This window comes from Montipora foliosa, chromosome 8 (assembly GCF_036669935.1).
Source record: "Montipora foliosa isolate CH-2021 chromosome 8, ASM3666993v2, whole genome shotgun sequence".
Classification (NCBI taxonomy): domain Eukaryota; kingdom Metazoa; phylum Cnidaria; class Anthozoa; order Scleractinia; family Acroporidae; genus Montipora; species Montipora foliosa.
Genome location: NC_090876.1, coordinates 21970372 through 21990371, shown reverse-complemented (window position 1 = coordinate 21990371; position 20000 = coordinate 21970372). Strand labels below are relative to the sequence as shown.

At 39.3% G+C, this 20000-nt stretch overlaps 1 protein-coding gene across 3 annotated transcripts in view; it reads left to right on the top strand.

Annotated features, from left to right (window-relative positions):
• LOC137968002 (lactadherin-like) overlaps window positions 1–20000 on the top strand; it is a 122756-nt gene that overhangs the window by 28779 nt on the left and 73977 nt on the right. For all 3 annotated transcript variants that reach the window (XM_068814610.1, XM_068814613.1, XM_068814612.1), the window contains exons 3-4: window positions 17866–18185; window positions 18568–18700. In XM_068814610.1, the coding sequence (XP_068670711.1) occupies window positions 17866–18185; window positions 18568–18700 (453 nt within the window). The remainder of the gene's footprint in view (window positions 1–17865; window positions 18186–18567; window positions 18701–20000) is intronic.

The window sequence follows — 20000 nt, the reverse complement described above, 5'->3', positions numbered from 1 at the left end:
TGAGTTTTGTAACATTGGCGACCCTGCCAGGACTGAACCAAAGAAGCTTTTCATCAGCGAAGAGCCTCCAGGAATTGTGAAGGACAAAGTGGTTTGGCACGTTTGGTTAATTTGTCGAGCGTGAGTTGGGTTGTGGTCAACGGCTGTCGAAGGCGGACTAATTGCGACGTGAAGTGTACTATTGGTGAGTACAAAAGATTTATTTGTTTGAAGTATGGCGGATATCGAGAGTCTACAGATCGAAATTCAAGCCGCGTTGTGTACCTTGAGCGAGGAAAGCTTAAAGAAGTTTGTAGTGGGCTGAAAATTACTTTGCCGTCTGAGTGCTAGGGAAGGTTAGTCTTTATCCGAGCTTTAAATAAATATCTTGAAAAGGAGGAACTAGATTATGAGAAGCTGAAAGGGTTATCGTTGTCTCTAAGCTTGCAAGAAAAATAAAGTGTACCGAAAGAGAAAACCGAACCGCCGGAGGCCCCTGAAAACAATAAGGTGACCGCCAAAGTAGAGCAAAAACCCACAGTATCAATTTCCAAATTCAAACTTGACTTCAAGATTTCGGGCCAGATTGGCGACGTGTCGCAGAAGGATCGGTTGAGTTTTTCCTCGCTAGTACTTCAACTTGAGAATGAGTTAAAGAATGATTATACAGAGGATGAAATTAAAGAAGTTGTAGTTAAAGCCAAAAATCCCGCGTTAAGCTTAAGACGTTATTTGGAGGGCAAGGCGGATTTAACACTGGCCAAATTGAGGAGAATCATGCGTTCGCATTATCAGGAGAGAACAGCAACTGAACTATAAAATCAGTTGAGCTCAACTGTCCAGCAGCCAAAGGAAAAACCTCAAGAGTTCTTGATCCGCCTTCTCGATTTGAAACAAAAAATCTTGTTTGCATCTCAAGAGAGTGATTCGGAACTGAAATATGATCCTACTTTAGTACATGGCATGTTTGCCCATAGCTTTTCGCTTGGCCTGCAAAATGAGAATATTAAGATCGAAATGAAGCCTTACCTGGACAAGAAAACTACGAGCGATGAAGAACTATTCGAAAAACTCAATGTGTCTTTCAGTAACGAGATGAAGCGATCACAGAAATTTAGTTGACAGCTAACTCCCAAGGAGAATGCTGTTCCGCAAGAAGGAGGGGACAAGCAGGCAAAAAAGAATACTGAGGTGGAGTAAGCCCTTATGAAAGAACTAAGGGAGCTTAAGGCAGAAGTGGCTGCTGTCAAAAAGAGAGTTCGGGTCCCACCCCAAGTTCAAAAACCCCCCACACAACAGCCGATGAGACAACCTCCACTGTGCAGGACCTGCCAACAAAGTGGTAATGGATGGCTTTGTAACCATTGTTTCAGGAGTGGGGCTAGTGGCCATTATGTGCTCGAGTGTACTGCCCAGTTTAGCCGACGCTCTCCAGCAGAATTTCAGGGAAACGGTCAGAGGTCACGCTCATGGGACAGAGTGTGACCGGGCAAGAAAATCAGTCCCGTTGCGTTCAGTGTGGAAAACAAGGAACAGACTGTGTACCACTTAACCGCTGCGGAGCTTGTAAAACCAGTAGATATTGTTGAAAGGGATGTCAAGTAAAACACAGAAATGTGCACAGACCAGTTTGCATGGAACTTGACAAACAGAAAACAGCTGAAGTTGCTGATGATGATTTGAACGCGACGTTCCCCTGCCACTTAACGCCAAGACAGCAGGCTGGACTGACAAAAGTCGTGGGACGGAAGTACATGGTAAAATGCCAAATTCAGGGAAAGGAGGTGGAGGCACTATGGATAGGCAGGCTCTCAGGTCTGTGTTGTGGCAAGGAAATGGCAACAAACTTACTTACCGCTGGGAGGTGTTAAGAAATGTTGAAGAGTTGTTGGGAGCTGGAGAAGAGTTAAATCTGGAAGCAATAAATGGGAAAGATATTCCATTCGACGGGTGGATCGAGGTCAGGTTTAAGTTGGCTGGAGACGACACAACTGCTGATGAACTGACAGTTCCAGTACTGGTGGGACAAAAGGAACAAGAGTACCCGATCCAAGGTTAACAGTGTTAACAGTGTAATTAGACCAATAGAGTAGTTAAGAATCTGGGGGTATGGTTAGACTCGACTCTTTCTGAATCAATGAATTCTCATGTAAATAATACTTGCTCAAATGCTTTTTATTACTTGTATAATATAAGAAGAATTAGGAAATATCTTTCTAGGCGGTCCACTGAGACGCTTATTCACGCATTTGTCTGAAGCCGCGTCGATTATAGCAACAGCTTGCTCTATGGCCTGCAAACCTACCAGCTTAATTAGCTGCAGAGGGTCCAAAATGCTGCGGCTAGGTTAATTTTTCAGGAATCCAAGTACTGCCATGTAAGACCGCTGCTGTATAATCTGCACTGGCTGCCCGTTAAATTTCGAATTGACTTTAAGATATTACTGTTAACGTATAAGGCTATCAACGGCTTAGCGCCTTTTCATCTCCAGGAACTTATTAATCTTAAAGAAGCATGTAAATACAAGTTACGCTCCGACTGTGATGGACTGCTACGAAACCCTGCGAAATTTAAGACCTTAACAACTTTAGGAGATCGATCTTTTGCTGTTGCTGCTCCTCAACTACGGTTACTGCCCTATGCGATTAGGAGTAGCCCCTCTGTAGCATCTTTTAAAAAGGCACTCAAGACATTTTCATTTCAGAAAGCTTTTTCGTAATTTTATTGATGTGTTTTAGTAGGTTTTATGTAGTTTCATGTTTTAAGCGCTGATGAAAATAGCTATATTGATATCGGCGCTATACAAGTTTATTATTATTATTATTATTATTAGTATTATTATTATTATTATTATCATTGGCTTCAATGTTATAGAAGAAGTTCTCATTCAACATAGTGAAAACTCTCAAGCTATAAATAACATCAATCAGCAGTCATTCCCTTCAGTTCATCATACCCACGTAGGTGCTCTGGTCAATCTCATCCAGTCAAGATCACAGGATACTGGTACCACAGCTGTCAAAGTTGGAAAGAGAGATGTTATACTGCCAAAAAGAGAGGCAACGAAAGTTAACTGTCAAATTCACTTCGGGCCTGTTCCAGAGAGAATGCCAATGATATTTGAGCCTAAGGAAGACAGCTAGCTCCCAGACGGATTGAAATTAGGTGAGGAACTCACTAAAATACCTCCGGGAACACCCAGTCACATGACCATCTTGGTCAGCAACAATACAGACAGAAACATTTTGCTAAAGCGTAGAACAGAACTAGGTCGAGTACACATGGTTAAGTCAGTTTTACCAATTCCAACTCCCCCCGACCAAAATTGCACCCGCAGAGAGGAGAAACCTTACTCCGAAGCTACCTCACATCAAGGTCACGAACAAGATGAATGGGAGCCACCAGTTGACTTGAGTCAGCTACAAGAAAATGACCAATTGATTGTCCGCGAAATGCTACGACAAGAAGCTGGTGCTTTTGCAAGAACCGACGATGATGTTGGCTGTGTTGAAAATTTGGAGCTTGAAATCTAGCTAAAGGACAATGAGCCAGTACAGAAGAACTATATGTCAATCCCCAAGCCCCTCTGTGGAGAGAGTTCTGCGTCCACTACAGGAACATGGGATAAAGTTAAAGCTATCAAAGTGCACGTTTTTCCAACGACAAGTTAGACATTTGGGCGGGTTGTCTCTGGCGATGGCTACTCTCTAGACCCAGCGGACACGGCCGCTGTACACAACTTAGCGAAACAGAAACCAGCAACAGTGGGTGATGTACGTAAATTGCTGGAGTTCTTGAGCTACTACAGACAATACATCAAGGATCTCGCAAGCATAGCTAAACCCCAATATGATCTCATGGCTGGCCCGGATCCATTGGCTAGTAATCGTAGGGTAACATGGACATAGGAACATCAGCAGAGGCTTGACATGCTTCTCCATCGACTGACTTCTCCTCCAGTGATGGCATTTCCCTACTTTACACAATCATTTGTGCTTGATACAGACGCCTCCCAAGAGGGACTTGGAGCTGTATTGTATCAAGAACAGGAGGAAAAGTTGAGACTTTTAGGTTATGCCTCTGGGACACTAACTCCATCAGAGAAAAACTATCACATGCACGCGGGGAAATTGGAATTTCTTGCCCTCAAATGGGTAGTAACTGAGACGTTTCGTGATTACTTGTACTACTCCACCTCCTTCCCTGTCTACACTGAGAACAATCCACTTACGTACGTGCAATCGCCAGCCAAGTTGTCCGCAGTGGGGCATTGGTGGGTTGCAGAACTGGCAGATTTTAATTTTAATATCAAGTATCGGCCTGGTAAATCTAACATTGACGCACATGTACCAGCCCGCCCGCCATAAGATCCGAGCGAATACACGGAAGCCTGTACTGCAGAAATGGAAAAGTACGCCATCTCTGCAACAATACAAGATACAAGCAGTGATCCATCAGAAAGAAGAAGCTACACCCTGGGTGACAGCAGTCTCAGCAAGCGTTGGCATTGTCCACGCAGAACCAGTCGTCACAGATTTAGTTTTCCGACAACTTACTTCAGAAGAAATACAAAGAGCTCAGCGGGAAGACCCCGATATTTCACGAATCTTAGTATACAAGAAACGATCCCACGATCAGGAGGAGAGCGAAAAAAGGAGACTCGTGTACAACATCTTATTGCTTAAGAGCTTGTAATAAACAGCACATATCAGCGTACGGGATTCTGTGGCGCCAAACGAAGAGTCGATTACAACTAGTATTACCCACAAAGTTTAAGCTGCTGGTTTACCAGGAGCTCCGCATTCAAATGGGTCACCTGGGGGCAGACCGAGTGGTGGACTTCGAGAGATCCAGGTTTTATTGGCCTTACATGCAAGAGGAAATCGAGCACTTCATTGCTAACAAATGTCGCTGAATCCAGCACAAGAAACCTCAAATCCTCCCTAGAGCACCAATGGAGAGCATCACGACGACTGCCCCTTTTGAGATGGTTTCAGGGGATTTGAATACACTTTGCTGATAGTCGATCACTTCACAAGGCTTGCACAGGAATACCCAACCCGAAACAAGACAGCACGAACGGTGGCTGAAAAATTTTACAGTGACTTTGTACCACGAATATTACAACAATAGAGTCTTGGGTGGAGTTCTCCAGCCAGGAGATAAGATGCTAGTTAGGAACTTAACCGAGTGCGGTGGACTTGGAAACCTGCGATCCCACTGGGAGCACGTTATCCACGTTGTAGTTGATCGAATGGGAGACCAAAGTCCAGTTTACAAAGTTAAGCCTGAGAGTGGGGGTGGCGGCACGAGAGTGCTTTTACTACTGCCTTGTGACGCTTTAGAGTTAGGTGCCCCGAACCTGGGATTTGATACACGACCCCAAAAAACAACAGCAGAGAAACAACCTTTGTCTATATCGGGAAATCAATTGCAGAGCTCGTGAGAAGAAGAAGATGATTTCGGCCGTGTGGACTTTGTGGAAGAGATACCTACTGAAGTAAGAGCTTCAAAGCCAGTGTCTCCAGAACAGGAATTGCCTTCAGACTCAGACGAGAATCAAGCGACTACGGAGGTCACCAAAGGGCCATCAGACGAAACGCAACTTGCAAATGAAGGGAGTGCCGGAAATGACGAAACTGAACAATCAGAGGAGGAGGACATTGCTGAGCAGGACGTGAGGACTCGACCCCAGTGCCAGAGGAGACCGCCGCAGATCCTGATTTACAACTCCCTGGGAAATCCACAGTGCCATCCAAGCCCCAGCGACGGCAGCTATTCACCCTCGAGCGCCCCTTTATTTTTGCGTGTGGCCATGCTGTTTACAACTTTCCCACTACTAGAGGGCATGAGAGGAACTTCATCTAAGATCTGAACATTCCAAAGAAAGGCGCAAGATGCTAAAGGAGACAAAGATTAAGCAACATCTACAGCATGGCTGTAGAGAACTGTGATAAATAGTTTGTAATATCTTGAAGAACACTTTCATTTTGGTGGGGAAGTGTGTAGGCTGCGTGACATGTTATGTTGAGGGTGTGACTGTAAGCTCATGAACCGCAATGTATGCTGGGAGCTCGACAGAGTGAAAAACCATGTGCTGGGAGAGTAATTTAAAGTACGGATCTTGTGCTTTAATGAAACTTTTCCCGATTTGATTTGAGTGTGTAACATTTAATTTTGTTATTGTACTTTTGGCTGCACAAGTAAATCGCAACATCGATCTCAGCGGGCGCCGTGATCAAGTTACCGTGACGTGTTTACTCGCGAAACAGTGAAGCATCCCTGTCAAATGATGGCAAGAAACCGTGCTTTTGTTGTTGTTTTTTTTTTCACAGAAACCTTTTCCAGTGAAAAATTTACTGAAACAAACAACATATATGCTATTACTCAAAAACAGAGGGGACTGAGTTGGGTGGTATTGAACTGCAGCGTTCCAGTCAATTTTTTTCAAGTCGGGGGTCATTAAGACCATTTAAGGGGTCACCCAGAAGTCGTGCCAGCAGAGGCCCTTTGGCTCACACGTTGATACGACAAAACAGATCTTTTTCTGAAGTTAAAAACCTGGCCCCGGTTCCTGGAAAGCCGATTAAGCTATCCCAAGATTAGAGGTTAAACAGCGATTAAATTTCTTATCCTTAGGATAACTAATCTAGGATTAGAAGAGCGTTCCTGAAAGCAGATTTATCCCTTGATTAACTTATCCTAGATTAGTGAGAATAAAAACAGATTTAACGAGTTTTTCAAACATTTGTCAATAACTTCACTGTAAAACATTCCGATAGGACAAAAGTTAAAACCATCACGGTTAAAAACTCTAAAAAACTGTTAAAAACTTTTGAAAAGTTTAAAAAGTTTAAAAAGCGATGACGTTTCGCATTCACTTAACGTCATTTTCAAGTCAAAATGAATAAGAGAGAGTTAATTGAATATAAATATACAAAACAAATCCTTAGAGAATAAAATCAAGCGGTATTAAATGCGAGAAAATATTTGCACGCAGTGTCAAGTAAACAATTTAGCACGAACTTAGTCCTTCTGGGTATTTAGCCCAGGTTTTAGCTCGTTAATAAACATCTCAAATATTAAGCAGTCAAACTTCGATCTACATTTTCTCAAAACAGAGAATTGTTTGTCCTTCAAATCGGACCTCGATAGGCCATGGTCTTCCAAATGTCTTCCAATTGCAGAATATTTATGCTCGCCAATGCGTTGGTGCAAGTGTCGGGTTGTGTACTCGACATAATCTGTGTCGCAGAGATCACATTGAAATTTATAGAACACGCACTGATCGTTTACAATTGGGGGTTTTTGCTCTTTCGGGGAGAAGACTTGGCTGATCTTCTTAGACTGAAAGACAGGCTTGATTTGCACTCCAATTTTTGCGCTCAGATTTTGCATTTCTCTTTTGACTGATTTCTGATCTTTGAAAGGTAGTGGTACCACGATATTAGAGGTGCCATCACTTTCTTCATCAGGCGCACTAATATTGTCAATATTGTGCAGAAATTCGTTAATCGAAGATTTGATCAAATTTACAGGATAATCCAGGTTTAGAAAGGTAGTTCGAAGCTTGTCGCATTCCTGGGAAAACGCGTTAGGAGTCGATGACAGGCGATAAGCGCGGTTGATCATTATGGAAAGAAAACACCTTTTGTATCGTTTGTCCACATGACTGTGATAGTGAAGGAGCAGGCTCGCGTTTGTGGACTTTCTGTGTACCGATGTTTCAAGTCTGTTTCCCTAATCGTGATGGTTTTAACTTTTGTCCTATCGCAATGTTTTATAGTTAAGTTATTGACAAAACGTATTCTTTTACGTATTTCAAAAATTTTGGCGCGAAAAATGTCCCAGTGCGCGCTGAAAAAAAGGTGAAAGGAAAGCGAGAAAAATGACGGAAAATGAAATTGAGGGGGGAAGAGAAAGAAAAAAATCAGTAAACGAAATAACGGTAATTATTATAGAGAGGGTACGCAAAAATCTCGAAATCATCCGGTCCAAGTTAACTAACAGGATCACGAACAAGAAAAAATTGGGAGGAAATAGCCAGAGACTGTTACCCCGGTGAGTCAAGAGAACCGCACGGTTTAAAAAGTCAAAAACAAATGGAAAAATTACCATTGCACAGCGAAGAAGGAGTTTTCGTCATTTTCAAAGGATCGTAAAAGATCGAACGAACAAAACGAAATTAAGAGCGACGAAGGAGCTGGTAAGTAGTATGCAAATTTTTGTTGTTTCTAAATAAAAACCGGTCATGTGATGTCTGATCGGCCATGTTTAACGCTCTTTTTAAGTGGGAAAGATGCAAGCAAAAAAGATAAGTGATCTGAATTTCTAACTTCCAGAAGTTGCTTCGGAGAAGGATATTTTAGAAACTAGCCTTGCTCCAAAAAATGACAAATAGATCGTCGAAGAGATTTTTTTTTACATCATCATGTGAGCTTAAGCTTACTTCATTATGTTGTATTCATTATATCGATTGAGTCGATATAATGAATACAATTCATAAGGCAGTCGCAAGACTCAGGCACCATAAATCCTAGAGGTCTAAGCTTATTAGAAACTTGAACTGCTCTAAACTTGCGAATTCTAAACGGAAGGATTGTTGGTGATCTAGATGGTAAAAAGAGCTGCTTCCACTACAATGATAGCAGCGTTGTTGATTACGTCATAGCTTCCAAAAACATTTTAAGAAATGTACAATATTTTATTATTAATCCTCTAAAGCCTCATCTCTCAGACCACTGCCATATTTCATATGCGATAAAAGCCAATCCGGCCAGATCAGATTCTATTGGTTCGTCATCCAGTTCCAATCTTACTGAACACAATAGACTATGGTGGAACATGAATTTGAAGGACAAATTAAAAAGGATTTTGGAATCACAGGAATTTCAATCCAAGTTGGAGGAAGCCTCATTACATGACAATGTTAACATAGCGACCGAATTAGTAAGCCAAACGCAGTTGAGGCATGCAAAACAGCTGGTCTGAAGTCTCAAAAACAAAAACAGTTATAAGCAAAGGACCAGGAATGTGAAACCTAAAATTACTTGGGAAACAAATTTCCCACAACCCTGATAATATTCAATTGAGAACACTCCTACCTGAGAAAAAGAAGAATTTCAAAATGCTTGTATCTTAGTAAAAAAAATAGCGGACACCGATTACCGGAATTCCAAAGACACTTGGAAACAGATTGGCTCCATGTTTAATCTTAGAAAAAGAAAAACAGAAAGAGTGGAGACGGTAAGAGCGGAAGAGTTTTACAAATATTTTAAGCAACAGAATCAGGGGCCTCAAAACAACTGTTCAGAGAAGGAGGCCTTCAGGAAATCCAAAGAAAACGAGACAGGCCCACTAGACTATTTAATATCGAAGGAAGAATTTGGCACTGCAATATGTAAATTGAAGACGAACAAAGCTCCAGGCATAGACAATATATTAAACATAAAAGCAGGGAAGGATTTTCTAAAGAGACGTGTGTGAAGGATGCATAACGGTAGGAAGCAAGGATGCATGCTGTCACCCAACCTGTTTAATATCTATCTGAGTGATTTACCTGAAATGCTAAACATAGCCTCAACAACTGAAGTCGTGCTAAGAGAACGGCCCACGAATTGTTTGTTGTATGCAGATGATTTAGTCGTTTTTGCCAGATCCGCCGCAAAGGACTTACAAAGAATTCTCAACAAGTTGAAATCATTCTGTGAAAAGGTAGACCTAAACGTGAACCTAGACAAAACCAAAGTCATGATATTCAACAACAGTGGAAAATCTCTAAATAACTATTCGTTTAGGTATGGAATGAACAAATTGGAAAATGCAAAGTGCTATCGGTATCTAGGGCTGACATTGTGCCATTATGGAAATTTCACCCTTGCAAGGCAAGAATTGAAAAAAAGCTAGCCTTAAAGCCCTGTTTAAGCTTCGGAAAGAGATGGGAAATCACTTCAGTGAGAACATCAAACTCACAATTAAGCTATTTGATGCATTAATATCCCCCATAATCATGTATGATAGTGAAATCTGGGGTAATTGACTGTAATGGCAAACTCGATACGGACCCAGAAGAACTTGTTCAGAATAAATGTTTAAAATGGCTATTGTGTGAATAAATATTGCAACAATAATGCTTGCAGGGCCGAAACAGCGAAGAGAATAATTGTTACAAATTATCTCAAGTGGCTTATAATGACATAAAATGGATTAAAGATAAGGCTCTTTGGAGTCAAAAAATCAAAAACTCTTTATATCATATAGATTTAGGAAATCTTTGGGAAAAAGCACATTTTTCAGATGTAGGAATGTTCAGCATTATTAGACAAAGCTAATTGGTGGTTCAGCGAGATGAATAAATGACCTATGGAAAGATCCCAATCAAAGCAACAAAATGCGAATCTACCGTAAAGTCAAAAACAATAGATAATTACAGATGCGAGGATTACCTTCACCAGGTCACCAACATCCGGCACAGAACCACCATGACAAAACTGCGACTTAGTAATCATAGATTGGCAATAGAAAAAGGGCGTTACATAAGACCACATGAGAAACCGAACGAAAGAATCTGCCCTTTGTGTAAGAGGGAAGCGGAAGATGAAAAACACTTTTTAGTCTCCTGTCCAGTTTGCCAAGAAAAAAGGAAATCTATGTTTAAATGCTTATATAAAGAATTCAAAATCCCAATTGTGAAAATGTCGACAGAAAATACATTTTTGCTACTATTAACCCTCCCCCCTCCCCCACCCCCCAGTAATAATGTGGAGTTACAGAAAATAATTGCAAAGCATATACATGACTGCTAGGAGACTCGACAAAAAACGTAGTTAAGTCTTAAGATTAGAAAATTGTCAAATTGTAAATTTATTTGGAGGGTTGTCGATGTACAATGTATAAGACACCAAATAAAGTCTATATGTATTTACTACACCTTTGTTCCACATTGTACAAACGAGAAAGTTAAAACCGGGGTACAATGCAGTTACGATCAACAAACGAGGATTTTGTGAAATATGACGAAAAGTTGAACAAATGGTAAAAATTGCGTCGCCACGTACCCCAGTCCCCGAGTTCCCACTTCCCCACGTCCCTAAGTCCCCAAGTCCTCAAGTCCCTAAGTTATTGTAACTTTTGTACATAGTTTGGATTTTTATATAGCTAGTTTTCCCCTTGTTTATTTCATTATACTTATTTATTTTATGTCTTAATATGTACGGATTTATAGTTATTTGGCACGTTCACGTTTTAAAAGATCCGTATAATGTGGATAGATAAAATACCATACCATTCCAGAATACCAATGCATGTGGAAATCATTTTTAAGCGATGGAATGCTATGTAGCATTGTTGAATGATGCTGATAACACTCATTACACAAACGTTCTTCGAAGAGTTTGTTGCTTACAAAAAGTAATATCAACGCAGCTTGCCTGGTATAGCGAGTTTCGTCCGCAAAAAGTTACATCTACGACAGCCTGCCCGGAGTAGTGTAGCTTAATTTGTAGCAAGAACGTAATATCACTGCGTGCCGTCGATCAGATTGGCTTTCTTTCGAAGACCCAACCATAATGAGCCAGGGCTTGGCACTGTCACAAAAGACAGCATCGCTTAGAATTCACTACAGGAGAAAGAAAATTCACGTCTTGTTATTCACGAAAGCTTGTCAGTTCACCTCGGAGCGTCATTTTGAAATGTAGATCGCTATTTGTGGGCTGTGTCGAAAAGTGGGTTGGGGACGCGGCGACACGGGCCTCGGGGACTCGGGGACCTGGGGACTTGGAGACATTTAACTCCAGTAGTCAAATTAATATTATTATAAAATCTTGAGGTAATGTAAAGATATGACCTGTGCATAAATCTACTGTTATACGCAGGTTGATGTAGATTGTTAAAGCCTCTAAGGTCGTATTCATTATTACGAAATATGAATATCTCCTAATATTACTAATCGGTCCCATATTCTACACACATTTTTAAAGAAAAGTTAGAGCATGAGAATAGCTTGGATGCTCTAGGGTCTTTAGGTCAACATGGGTAAGTGGGTCACTATATGAAGATGGCTTGGACATTTTCATAAGAGATGTAATAGCGTAGTGATTTGTAAGCTCCATCTTATTAGAAAGACCAGATGATAACCCAACTAAAACCGGAGCACAATATTCAAAGTGTGGCAAGATAAAGGCCTTGTAAATATTAACGATCGCTTCTGGAGGTAATTGTGATTTTGTGATTCTTTTTTTGTGAACTTTTATTTTTGCACTATTTCAAGAGGTTACAGCAAAGTGATTATTATAGATTACAAAAATAAGAAGGAAAAAAAGGAAACAACAAATTACATAAATAATCAAAGGTGAAATGTACGCAGTGACCAAAGGGGCTTAAGCTTTCGAGTTGGTCACTGCCACGTGTAAAAAATTGGCGTACAAAGACATTTACATAAACATCCAAGCAATGCGTAACGGAGAAAGGAAAATTAAAAATGCATATCTTCTTACATACAATTTCATATACCGAAAAAAAAAAAAAAAAAAGAAACGATTATTGACAGTGACGGCAGATATCAAATATTATTCATTGGGTACTTCAAAGGTACAGTTTGTATTGCTTATAGAAGCTATTATAAGGGAGTGTTTTTAATTTAGAGGGAATGTTTTCCCAGATTTTAGATTCAGCAAAAGCAAAAGTGGCAGCTCCTTAACTATTTCGTATCCTTAGCCGATAAAGATTATGGTTCGATACAAATCTAGTGTTGTAATTTTGAACCTCGGAGGCTTGGGTAAGAGTAACTTTGAATATCGTGGGGACGTTTGCTGTGTTATTAATTATTTTATATATGAAAAGGGCTACTTTGAATTTTGAATTTGTAAATGTTTCCAAGTGAAAGAAGTTCTAAGAGACTGAAGTATGGCACATCATTGTCCCTGCTATCACTGAAAGTTGGCTTGGTAAAATTACCGACGACAGCAGCATTACCGAAATTTTAAATACGCTCAAGACCTATTAATTCGGGCACGTCCCAGGGGAAAGTGGCAAAGGCGGTGGTGTCGGTGTGTTCTACTCAAAACAACTTTTTCAAATCATTCGAGCATATCAACCTAAATGTTGTGTCAGGCAAACTTAACACGCGCCTTATCGTTATCTACCGGTCCCCACCATCGAAGAAAAATAAACTAACAACATCTATGTTCTTTACTGAATTCCACGATTTATTGGAACTAATGTCGCAGCAGGAACAGCCACTACCCATTGCCGGTGACTTCAATTTTCATCTTGATGACACCACAAACTGTGATACCATTAAATTCATGGACATACTTGACTCTGCTAATTTATCTCAACATGTACTGGGTTCTACTCACCGGAAAGGCCATACATTAGATCTAATTATAACACAACACAACAGCAACTTGGTCACCGATGTACGCATACTCAATGACGTCTTTTCTGACCATCCAGTAGTGACATGTAAACTTAACTGTCCACGACCACCACTCTCTAAAATACCCCTCACGTTCAGATCTACCAAGCAACTTAACGGCGATGTATTTATAGCCACCCTGAAAGAGTCATTAGCTAACGAAGATCTCTCAGTTAAAGCGGACATCGACGAAATGGTTGATATCTATAATTCGACTTTAAAGGACATCTACGACAACCTTGCTCCTGTTCAACCTAGAGTGGTAAACTATCGTCCATGCGCCCCTTGGTACAACGAAGACCTACGTGAAGCCAAGTGAGAGAAACGTAGAGCTGAGCGGAAATTCAGAAAGACGAAACTTACAGTTAACAAACAGATGTACATCGAGGAATGTGAACGCTACAACAGATTGCTAGAGGTGCAGATCGTAACAGACTATTCTGCCTTGTTAACAGCCTGTTTAAGACCAGCAAAAACATACTACCAACACATAACTCCCGAGAAGTTCTCGCCGATGAATTTAATACGTACTTCATCAACAAGATCCGAGGTATACGCAATGAAATCGAAAAGCTACATCCAGCTAGTCAAACGAAAGATACCATGTCTGCAATCTTGCCATTTACTCAACTGAGAAAGTCATCAGGTCTATGCCATCGAAAACATGTTCTCTGGACCCTATACCGACTCATGTGGTTAAGAACCATCTTAATTTACTACTACCTGCTATGCAATCAATAATAATATCATCTCTGTCTAGCGGTACCTTCCCGATTCAGCTGAAGATCTCGCAGGTCAAACCAAAGTTCAAAAAGAATGATCTGGACAAAAAATTATACTCAAACTATCGACCTATAGCTAATATAGCCTTCGTAAGCAAAGTCATTGAAAAAATCATTGCAAGCCAAGTACATGCTTACCTAGGAGATGCTAAGCTGTTCCCTACATTACAATCAGCTTACCGTCAGTACCACTCCACTGAAACGGCTATGATTAAAGTCACTAATGATATCTTAAGTGCTATTGATGACTACTCTGATGCGATACTTGTTTTACTCGATCTCTCGGCGGCATTTGACACTCTTGATCATCAAATTCTGCTGTCTCGTCTAAAGTCCTATTTTGGTTTTACTGGAAGTGTACTACAATGGTTTCGATCGAATCTTACTAATCGCTCTCAAAAAGTTGTCATCGGTGAAGTGTCATCTTCCTTGAGGCAACTGGAATTTGGTGTCTGCAGGGGTCGATACTCGGGCCACTTCTGTTTGTATTGTATATGGCTCCTTTACAAGATGTCATCTCTAGACATGGCTTGGATTGTATGTTTTATGCCGACGATACACAACTATACATAGCCGTCAACCCAAAAAAGCCGTCATCAGAACTGGATATACTTAGCTGCTGTGTAGAAGATATCATCAAATGGAATACAGACAACTTTCTTCTATGTAACCCAACAAAGACTGAAGTAATGCATCTAACTTCACTCTTGATCAAAAATCATACTTAGTCCTCCTCTCCAGTTCCTGATATCTGGTGATACTACCATAAAACCATCTGAACAAGTGCGAGACCTCGGAGTGATTCTAGGTAAACATATGAACATGACATTCCATATCAATGGCACTTGTAAGAAAATTTTGCTGTCTATAAAATCCATGCATTGGTCGTATAAGAAAGTATGTCTCTCAAGAAAGTTTAAAGAAACTGGTCCATGCACTAGTGTTATCTCGCTTAGACTACGCTAACAGTCTGCTATATGGAGCAACCCGTTCTAACCTGGACAAATTACAGAGAACAATGAACTCTGCTGCGCGACTGATTTCAGGAATTTTAAAGAAATATGAACATATATCTGATGCACTACGTAATCTGCGCTGGTTACCCATCGAGTGTAGAATTCAATTTAAGATTTTGTTACTGGTATACAAGTCCTTGAATGGTCTGGTACCGGATTACTTATTTGCACTTATAGATGTTCGTCGACGTACCCGCTCTCTTCGATCGTCTGACAAGTTACTTTTTAATGTTCTAAAGATAAATACAGTTACTTATGGCCAACGTGCCTTTTCCTACGTAGCCGCAACACTCTGGAACTCTATACCGGACAATATTAGAAACTCTGTAACAGTTGAAATTTTTAAAACCAGACCCAAAACATTTCTTTTTAAAGAAGCATATAGTTCATCTAATTGAACTTTTCTTTAAAATATGATTTACTTCCTTATAATATGTATATATGTATATAATATTTTTTGTAAACGCATCGAGATTTTTAGATGCGTAATAAGCAAGTACATTATTATTATTATTATCATTATCATTATCATTATCATTATCATTATCATTATCATTATCATTATCATTATCATTATCATTATCATTATCATTATCATTATCATTATCATTATCATTATCATTATCATTATCATTATCATTATCATTATCATTATCATTATCATTATCATTATTATTATTATTATTATTATTATTATTATTTCTTTCTCTATTTTAAGGTCAGCGCTACTCTGCTTCAGAGGCTCCAGATCAAATAGGAAGAGAACCAATAACGTTAAAGACATTGATGTGGACGTTGAACTTGCCAGATCTAATATTAAATGACTTTTCTATTTTTATTTTATTATTTATTTATTCATTTGGAAGTTTTAAAACAGTTTTAAAAAGAGAAATATCTATATTACTCGTACATTTACAGCTTCCTACCTTTTGGAGATATTTTAATTTTTGTAAATATTTTTATTATGCAAATAAAGTGTCTATGTTTTTTATTGTAAAAAAAATAAATTATTACTATTATCATTATTATTATTATTATTATTATTATTATTATTATTATTATTATTATTATTATTATTATTAGCAAACAACATGCTGCGAACACGTTTATTCAGTTTAATTTAATTTTATATAACCTGGTCTTGCAAGCACTCCCCCAGCTTGTAATACCATATATATGGGTAAATGAAAGAAAAATACAACTGCCTTAAAGTATATGAAGGTCTACATAATGTCTTAATTTGTTAATGATGCCTACATTTTTCGCTAGTTTGTTATTAATATGTTGAATCTGGGGTCCCCAATGTAGGTCTTGATCAATATAGACACCTAGGTATTTTATTTGACTTTTGCATTCAATATTATGCACCAAGTTTATACTTCCAATAGATCTTGAAGATGAGATTAACATAGAGTTAGTCTTGACAAGGTTTATGGATAGCTTGTTTATGATGCAGTACTCAAAAACTAATTTCATTTCCTCATTCATGACAGTTTCAAGATGATGTAGCTTATCACTTGTGTAAAACATATTTGTGTCATCAGCAAAGATTCGAAATGATAGTTTCTTAGAACAATTTGGCAAGTCATTGATATAAAGTAAAAATAAGAGTGGACCAAGCGAAGAGCAGCAACTTTAACATTGACCTTATTCATATAGATTTAATGCGGGCTTTAAAAGATAGGGAGCTATCAATGGTAAGACCGAGTAACTTCATACTCTGAACCACCTCCAAGGGCGGCCTAGTACGGTCAGCAATCAATTGGTAGTTTGGCGGATTGTCACCCGGTGGTAAGACTTTAGTTTTAGTTGGTGAGTTTTAGTTTTAGCTGTGCGGTGAGGTTTGTATTGGGTGTAAAGTTAAGATGATTTTAATCTGTAGAATATTAATTTCAAATGCAACAGCATTAGACAAAAATCGCATGGGTTCCCAAGCCCCCCCCCCCTCCCCTCCCCCCTTGCCTGCTCATTTGGATTGGCTTCCAAGTTGTAAACGCTTTTGAGAAACTTGCCATTTTCGCCGCATTCGCCAAATTAGCCAAATTCGCCGTCTTGCCAGGGGACCCCCCTCTTGTCTTCTCGTTTGCATTGGCTTCTAAGTTGTAAGCGATTTTGAGAAACTTGCCATTTTCACCACATTCGCCAAATTTGCTGCTTTGTCAAGGGGCCATTCTTGCCTGCTCATTTAAATTGGCTTCCAAGTTATTAGCGATTTTGATAAAACTTCCATTTTCACCACATATCTAACTTATTCCTCCTTCTCGAAATTGTTGGCAAAAATTTGCCATTTTTGCCATTGCCGTAACAAGTGTTTCAGGATCTATATCAGATGCTCGAATTTCTGAGTCCACCCTTTCACCCATGGATAAAAAGTGCAGATTTAGTTCTTCAGCTATATCAAGGGGCTTAGTTGTAATTTGCTCCACAAATTTTATTTCAGAAATATTCCCAGATTAACTCTATATGAAGGTTTCCTAAAAAACTGTATTGTAACATTAAAAACTCACCGACGTTTGGAATATGATATCATCTGTAACAAGACAAAGGTTACAGTTTTTTTGTGGGTGACTATACAACTGTTATATGGTGCCATTAATAAGATAAATATCCCCATTCGTCGTTTCTAGGACACGGTAATACCTTTAATGTTCTATCTATCCTTGTTTGACAGCCTGCTTCCATCATGCTGTTGGTGTGGCTGATCCAAGTATAATTAGTGACGATCAGATGACTGCCTCCTCGTATTATTCCAGTCGTTGGTTACCCCATTACGGTCGTCTCAATGATACGAGAGGCGGTGGCTGGGCAGCGAGATTATCATCTGGCGTTTCTGATTGGCTCCAGATAGACTTTGAAAGGACTGTTCAAGTCTGTGCTGTGGAGACTCAAGGCGATGTTGACGGTAATGAGTGGGTTATCGACTTTTACCTCTCTTTCTCGTCCGATGGAGCATGTTGGAGTACTTCCACATATGAAAATGGAACGCAAGTGGTGAGTTTAACACGAGGGGTGACTTCACTGTTATTTTTTTGGTAAATTTTTGAGCTGGTAAAAACATTTCTCATTACATTTTAGTCCTTTGTAAATTGCGAGAGTGTGGAACATTTGGATTTAGGAAATCGCAATATATGGCAAAACAAAAATTGCAATTTTATTCGGGAAGGCAGGTATTTTAGGCGGATAAAAATACTTATGGCAGACACAAGAGGTACCTGTATCACGACATGCATCAACTCCGTCCCAAAATCGTCCTATGTCCTATCCAGATGTTGTCTATGCCACAACTGCACTTTGCAGAAGTTTATCCCTAAACAATTATTTTTAACGATATATTGAGTAATTCATTGCTTGCTTGATTGATTGATTGATTTAGATATTTACCAGACAAGGCGACAACAACTACATTGACCAGGAAACGTTGCCAGTAACAGTATTTGCAAGATATATTCGGTTTCATCCAATTTCTCAACATGCTTGGAATACCCTGAGGGTAGAGGTTTATGAAGGTACATATCACTAGTTCACTTCTTTCAATGTACTTTACTTTGCAAATAGTTTATATTTATTTTACGAACGTTATAATTCCTCTTTAGACGCAGATTATTTTTTTTGTGCAGTTGAAAAGCTTACGACCTTCGCTACGTTAGAGCTTTTGGCAGACGTATATTTTATACAGAGATTGACGAATGTGCCTTGAATATACATGTACACAGTATTTACACATTAGGAACTATGAACATTACACAGCCACTTTAGATATTTGAACGTTATATTTCTGATAATATCAAATACCTTTACTGACTTTACTAACCTGCGAAGGTTAGATGTGTACCTTTCTTGTCTTTGTTATTCGGAGTTTAAGGTCTCGGTAAAGGTAAATTTGAGAGTTTCACTCAAATTTCTTGTTTTTGCAAATCTTGAATTGGTGGGCTGTGAAGTATATTTTCCCGAAAAAAAGAAAACAACAAAAAAGTCGCATTTCTTTGTTTTCCATCATAATCTGCGATCGAAAAATGATTGACATATGATGTCAATCACATGTGAAAGGATTGGTTGTCAATTGACAGCTTTTACGTGCGATCTACTACCTTAGCATGTGCCCGAATGCTGTTTGGCACAGCATAATTGGCTTTGAAGTGGGGAACAGAGTTTTGAGCAGACCGTGAACTGTACGCAAAATCTTTAGGCTCGTTTTTTTAGGGCTTTATTTTGACGCCGAAATTAAGAATTCTCGGACCTCCTGTCCCAACGTGTTTTAAGATATGGCTTGCAAATTTTCAGTTCTAATAGATGATTTTCGTACGCCAAATACATGTTGTACTGTGTGAGTAATTTGCCGTTTGTCGTCGGAGACTGATTTTATAGCACGTTTTCTGCCCAAATTAAGTATGCGATGAGAGTTTGGACTTTGGTGCGCGATATTTCCTTCAATTCTTAACATATCAAAAATTCAACATGAGATGCAACATCTGTCACTGAGATGCAGGAGACTCGGTCGTTGTGAGTTTGAGGCCTGAAAACTAAAAGGCAATATTAAATACCCCAAAAATAATACTTTATTCAAATAATGCAATCTATTAGCTTTAACATGATGTGTAGTTTGACCCTATACAAAAGAATAGCGGCACGACAGTTTTTTTTTTCCGCGGACACCTCATTTTGCTTTGGTTCAGTTTCAGTTTCAGTTTTTATTCTTTTGCACTATTTACAAATATTTCTACATTAAACTACATTAAAAGAGTAAAGAGATAAAACAGCAAAGTAAATTATACAAGTGATGAAAAAAGCAAAATGTGCGCAGTGACC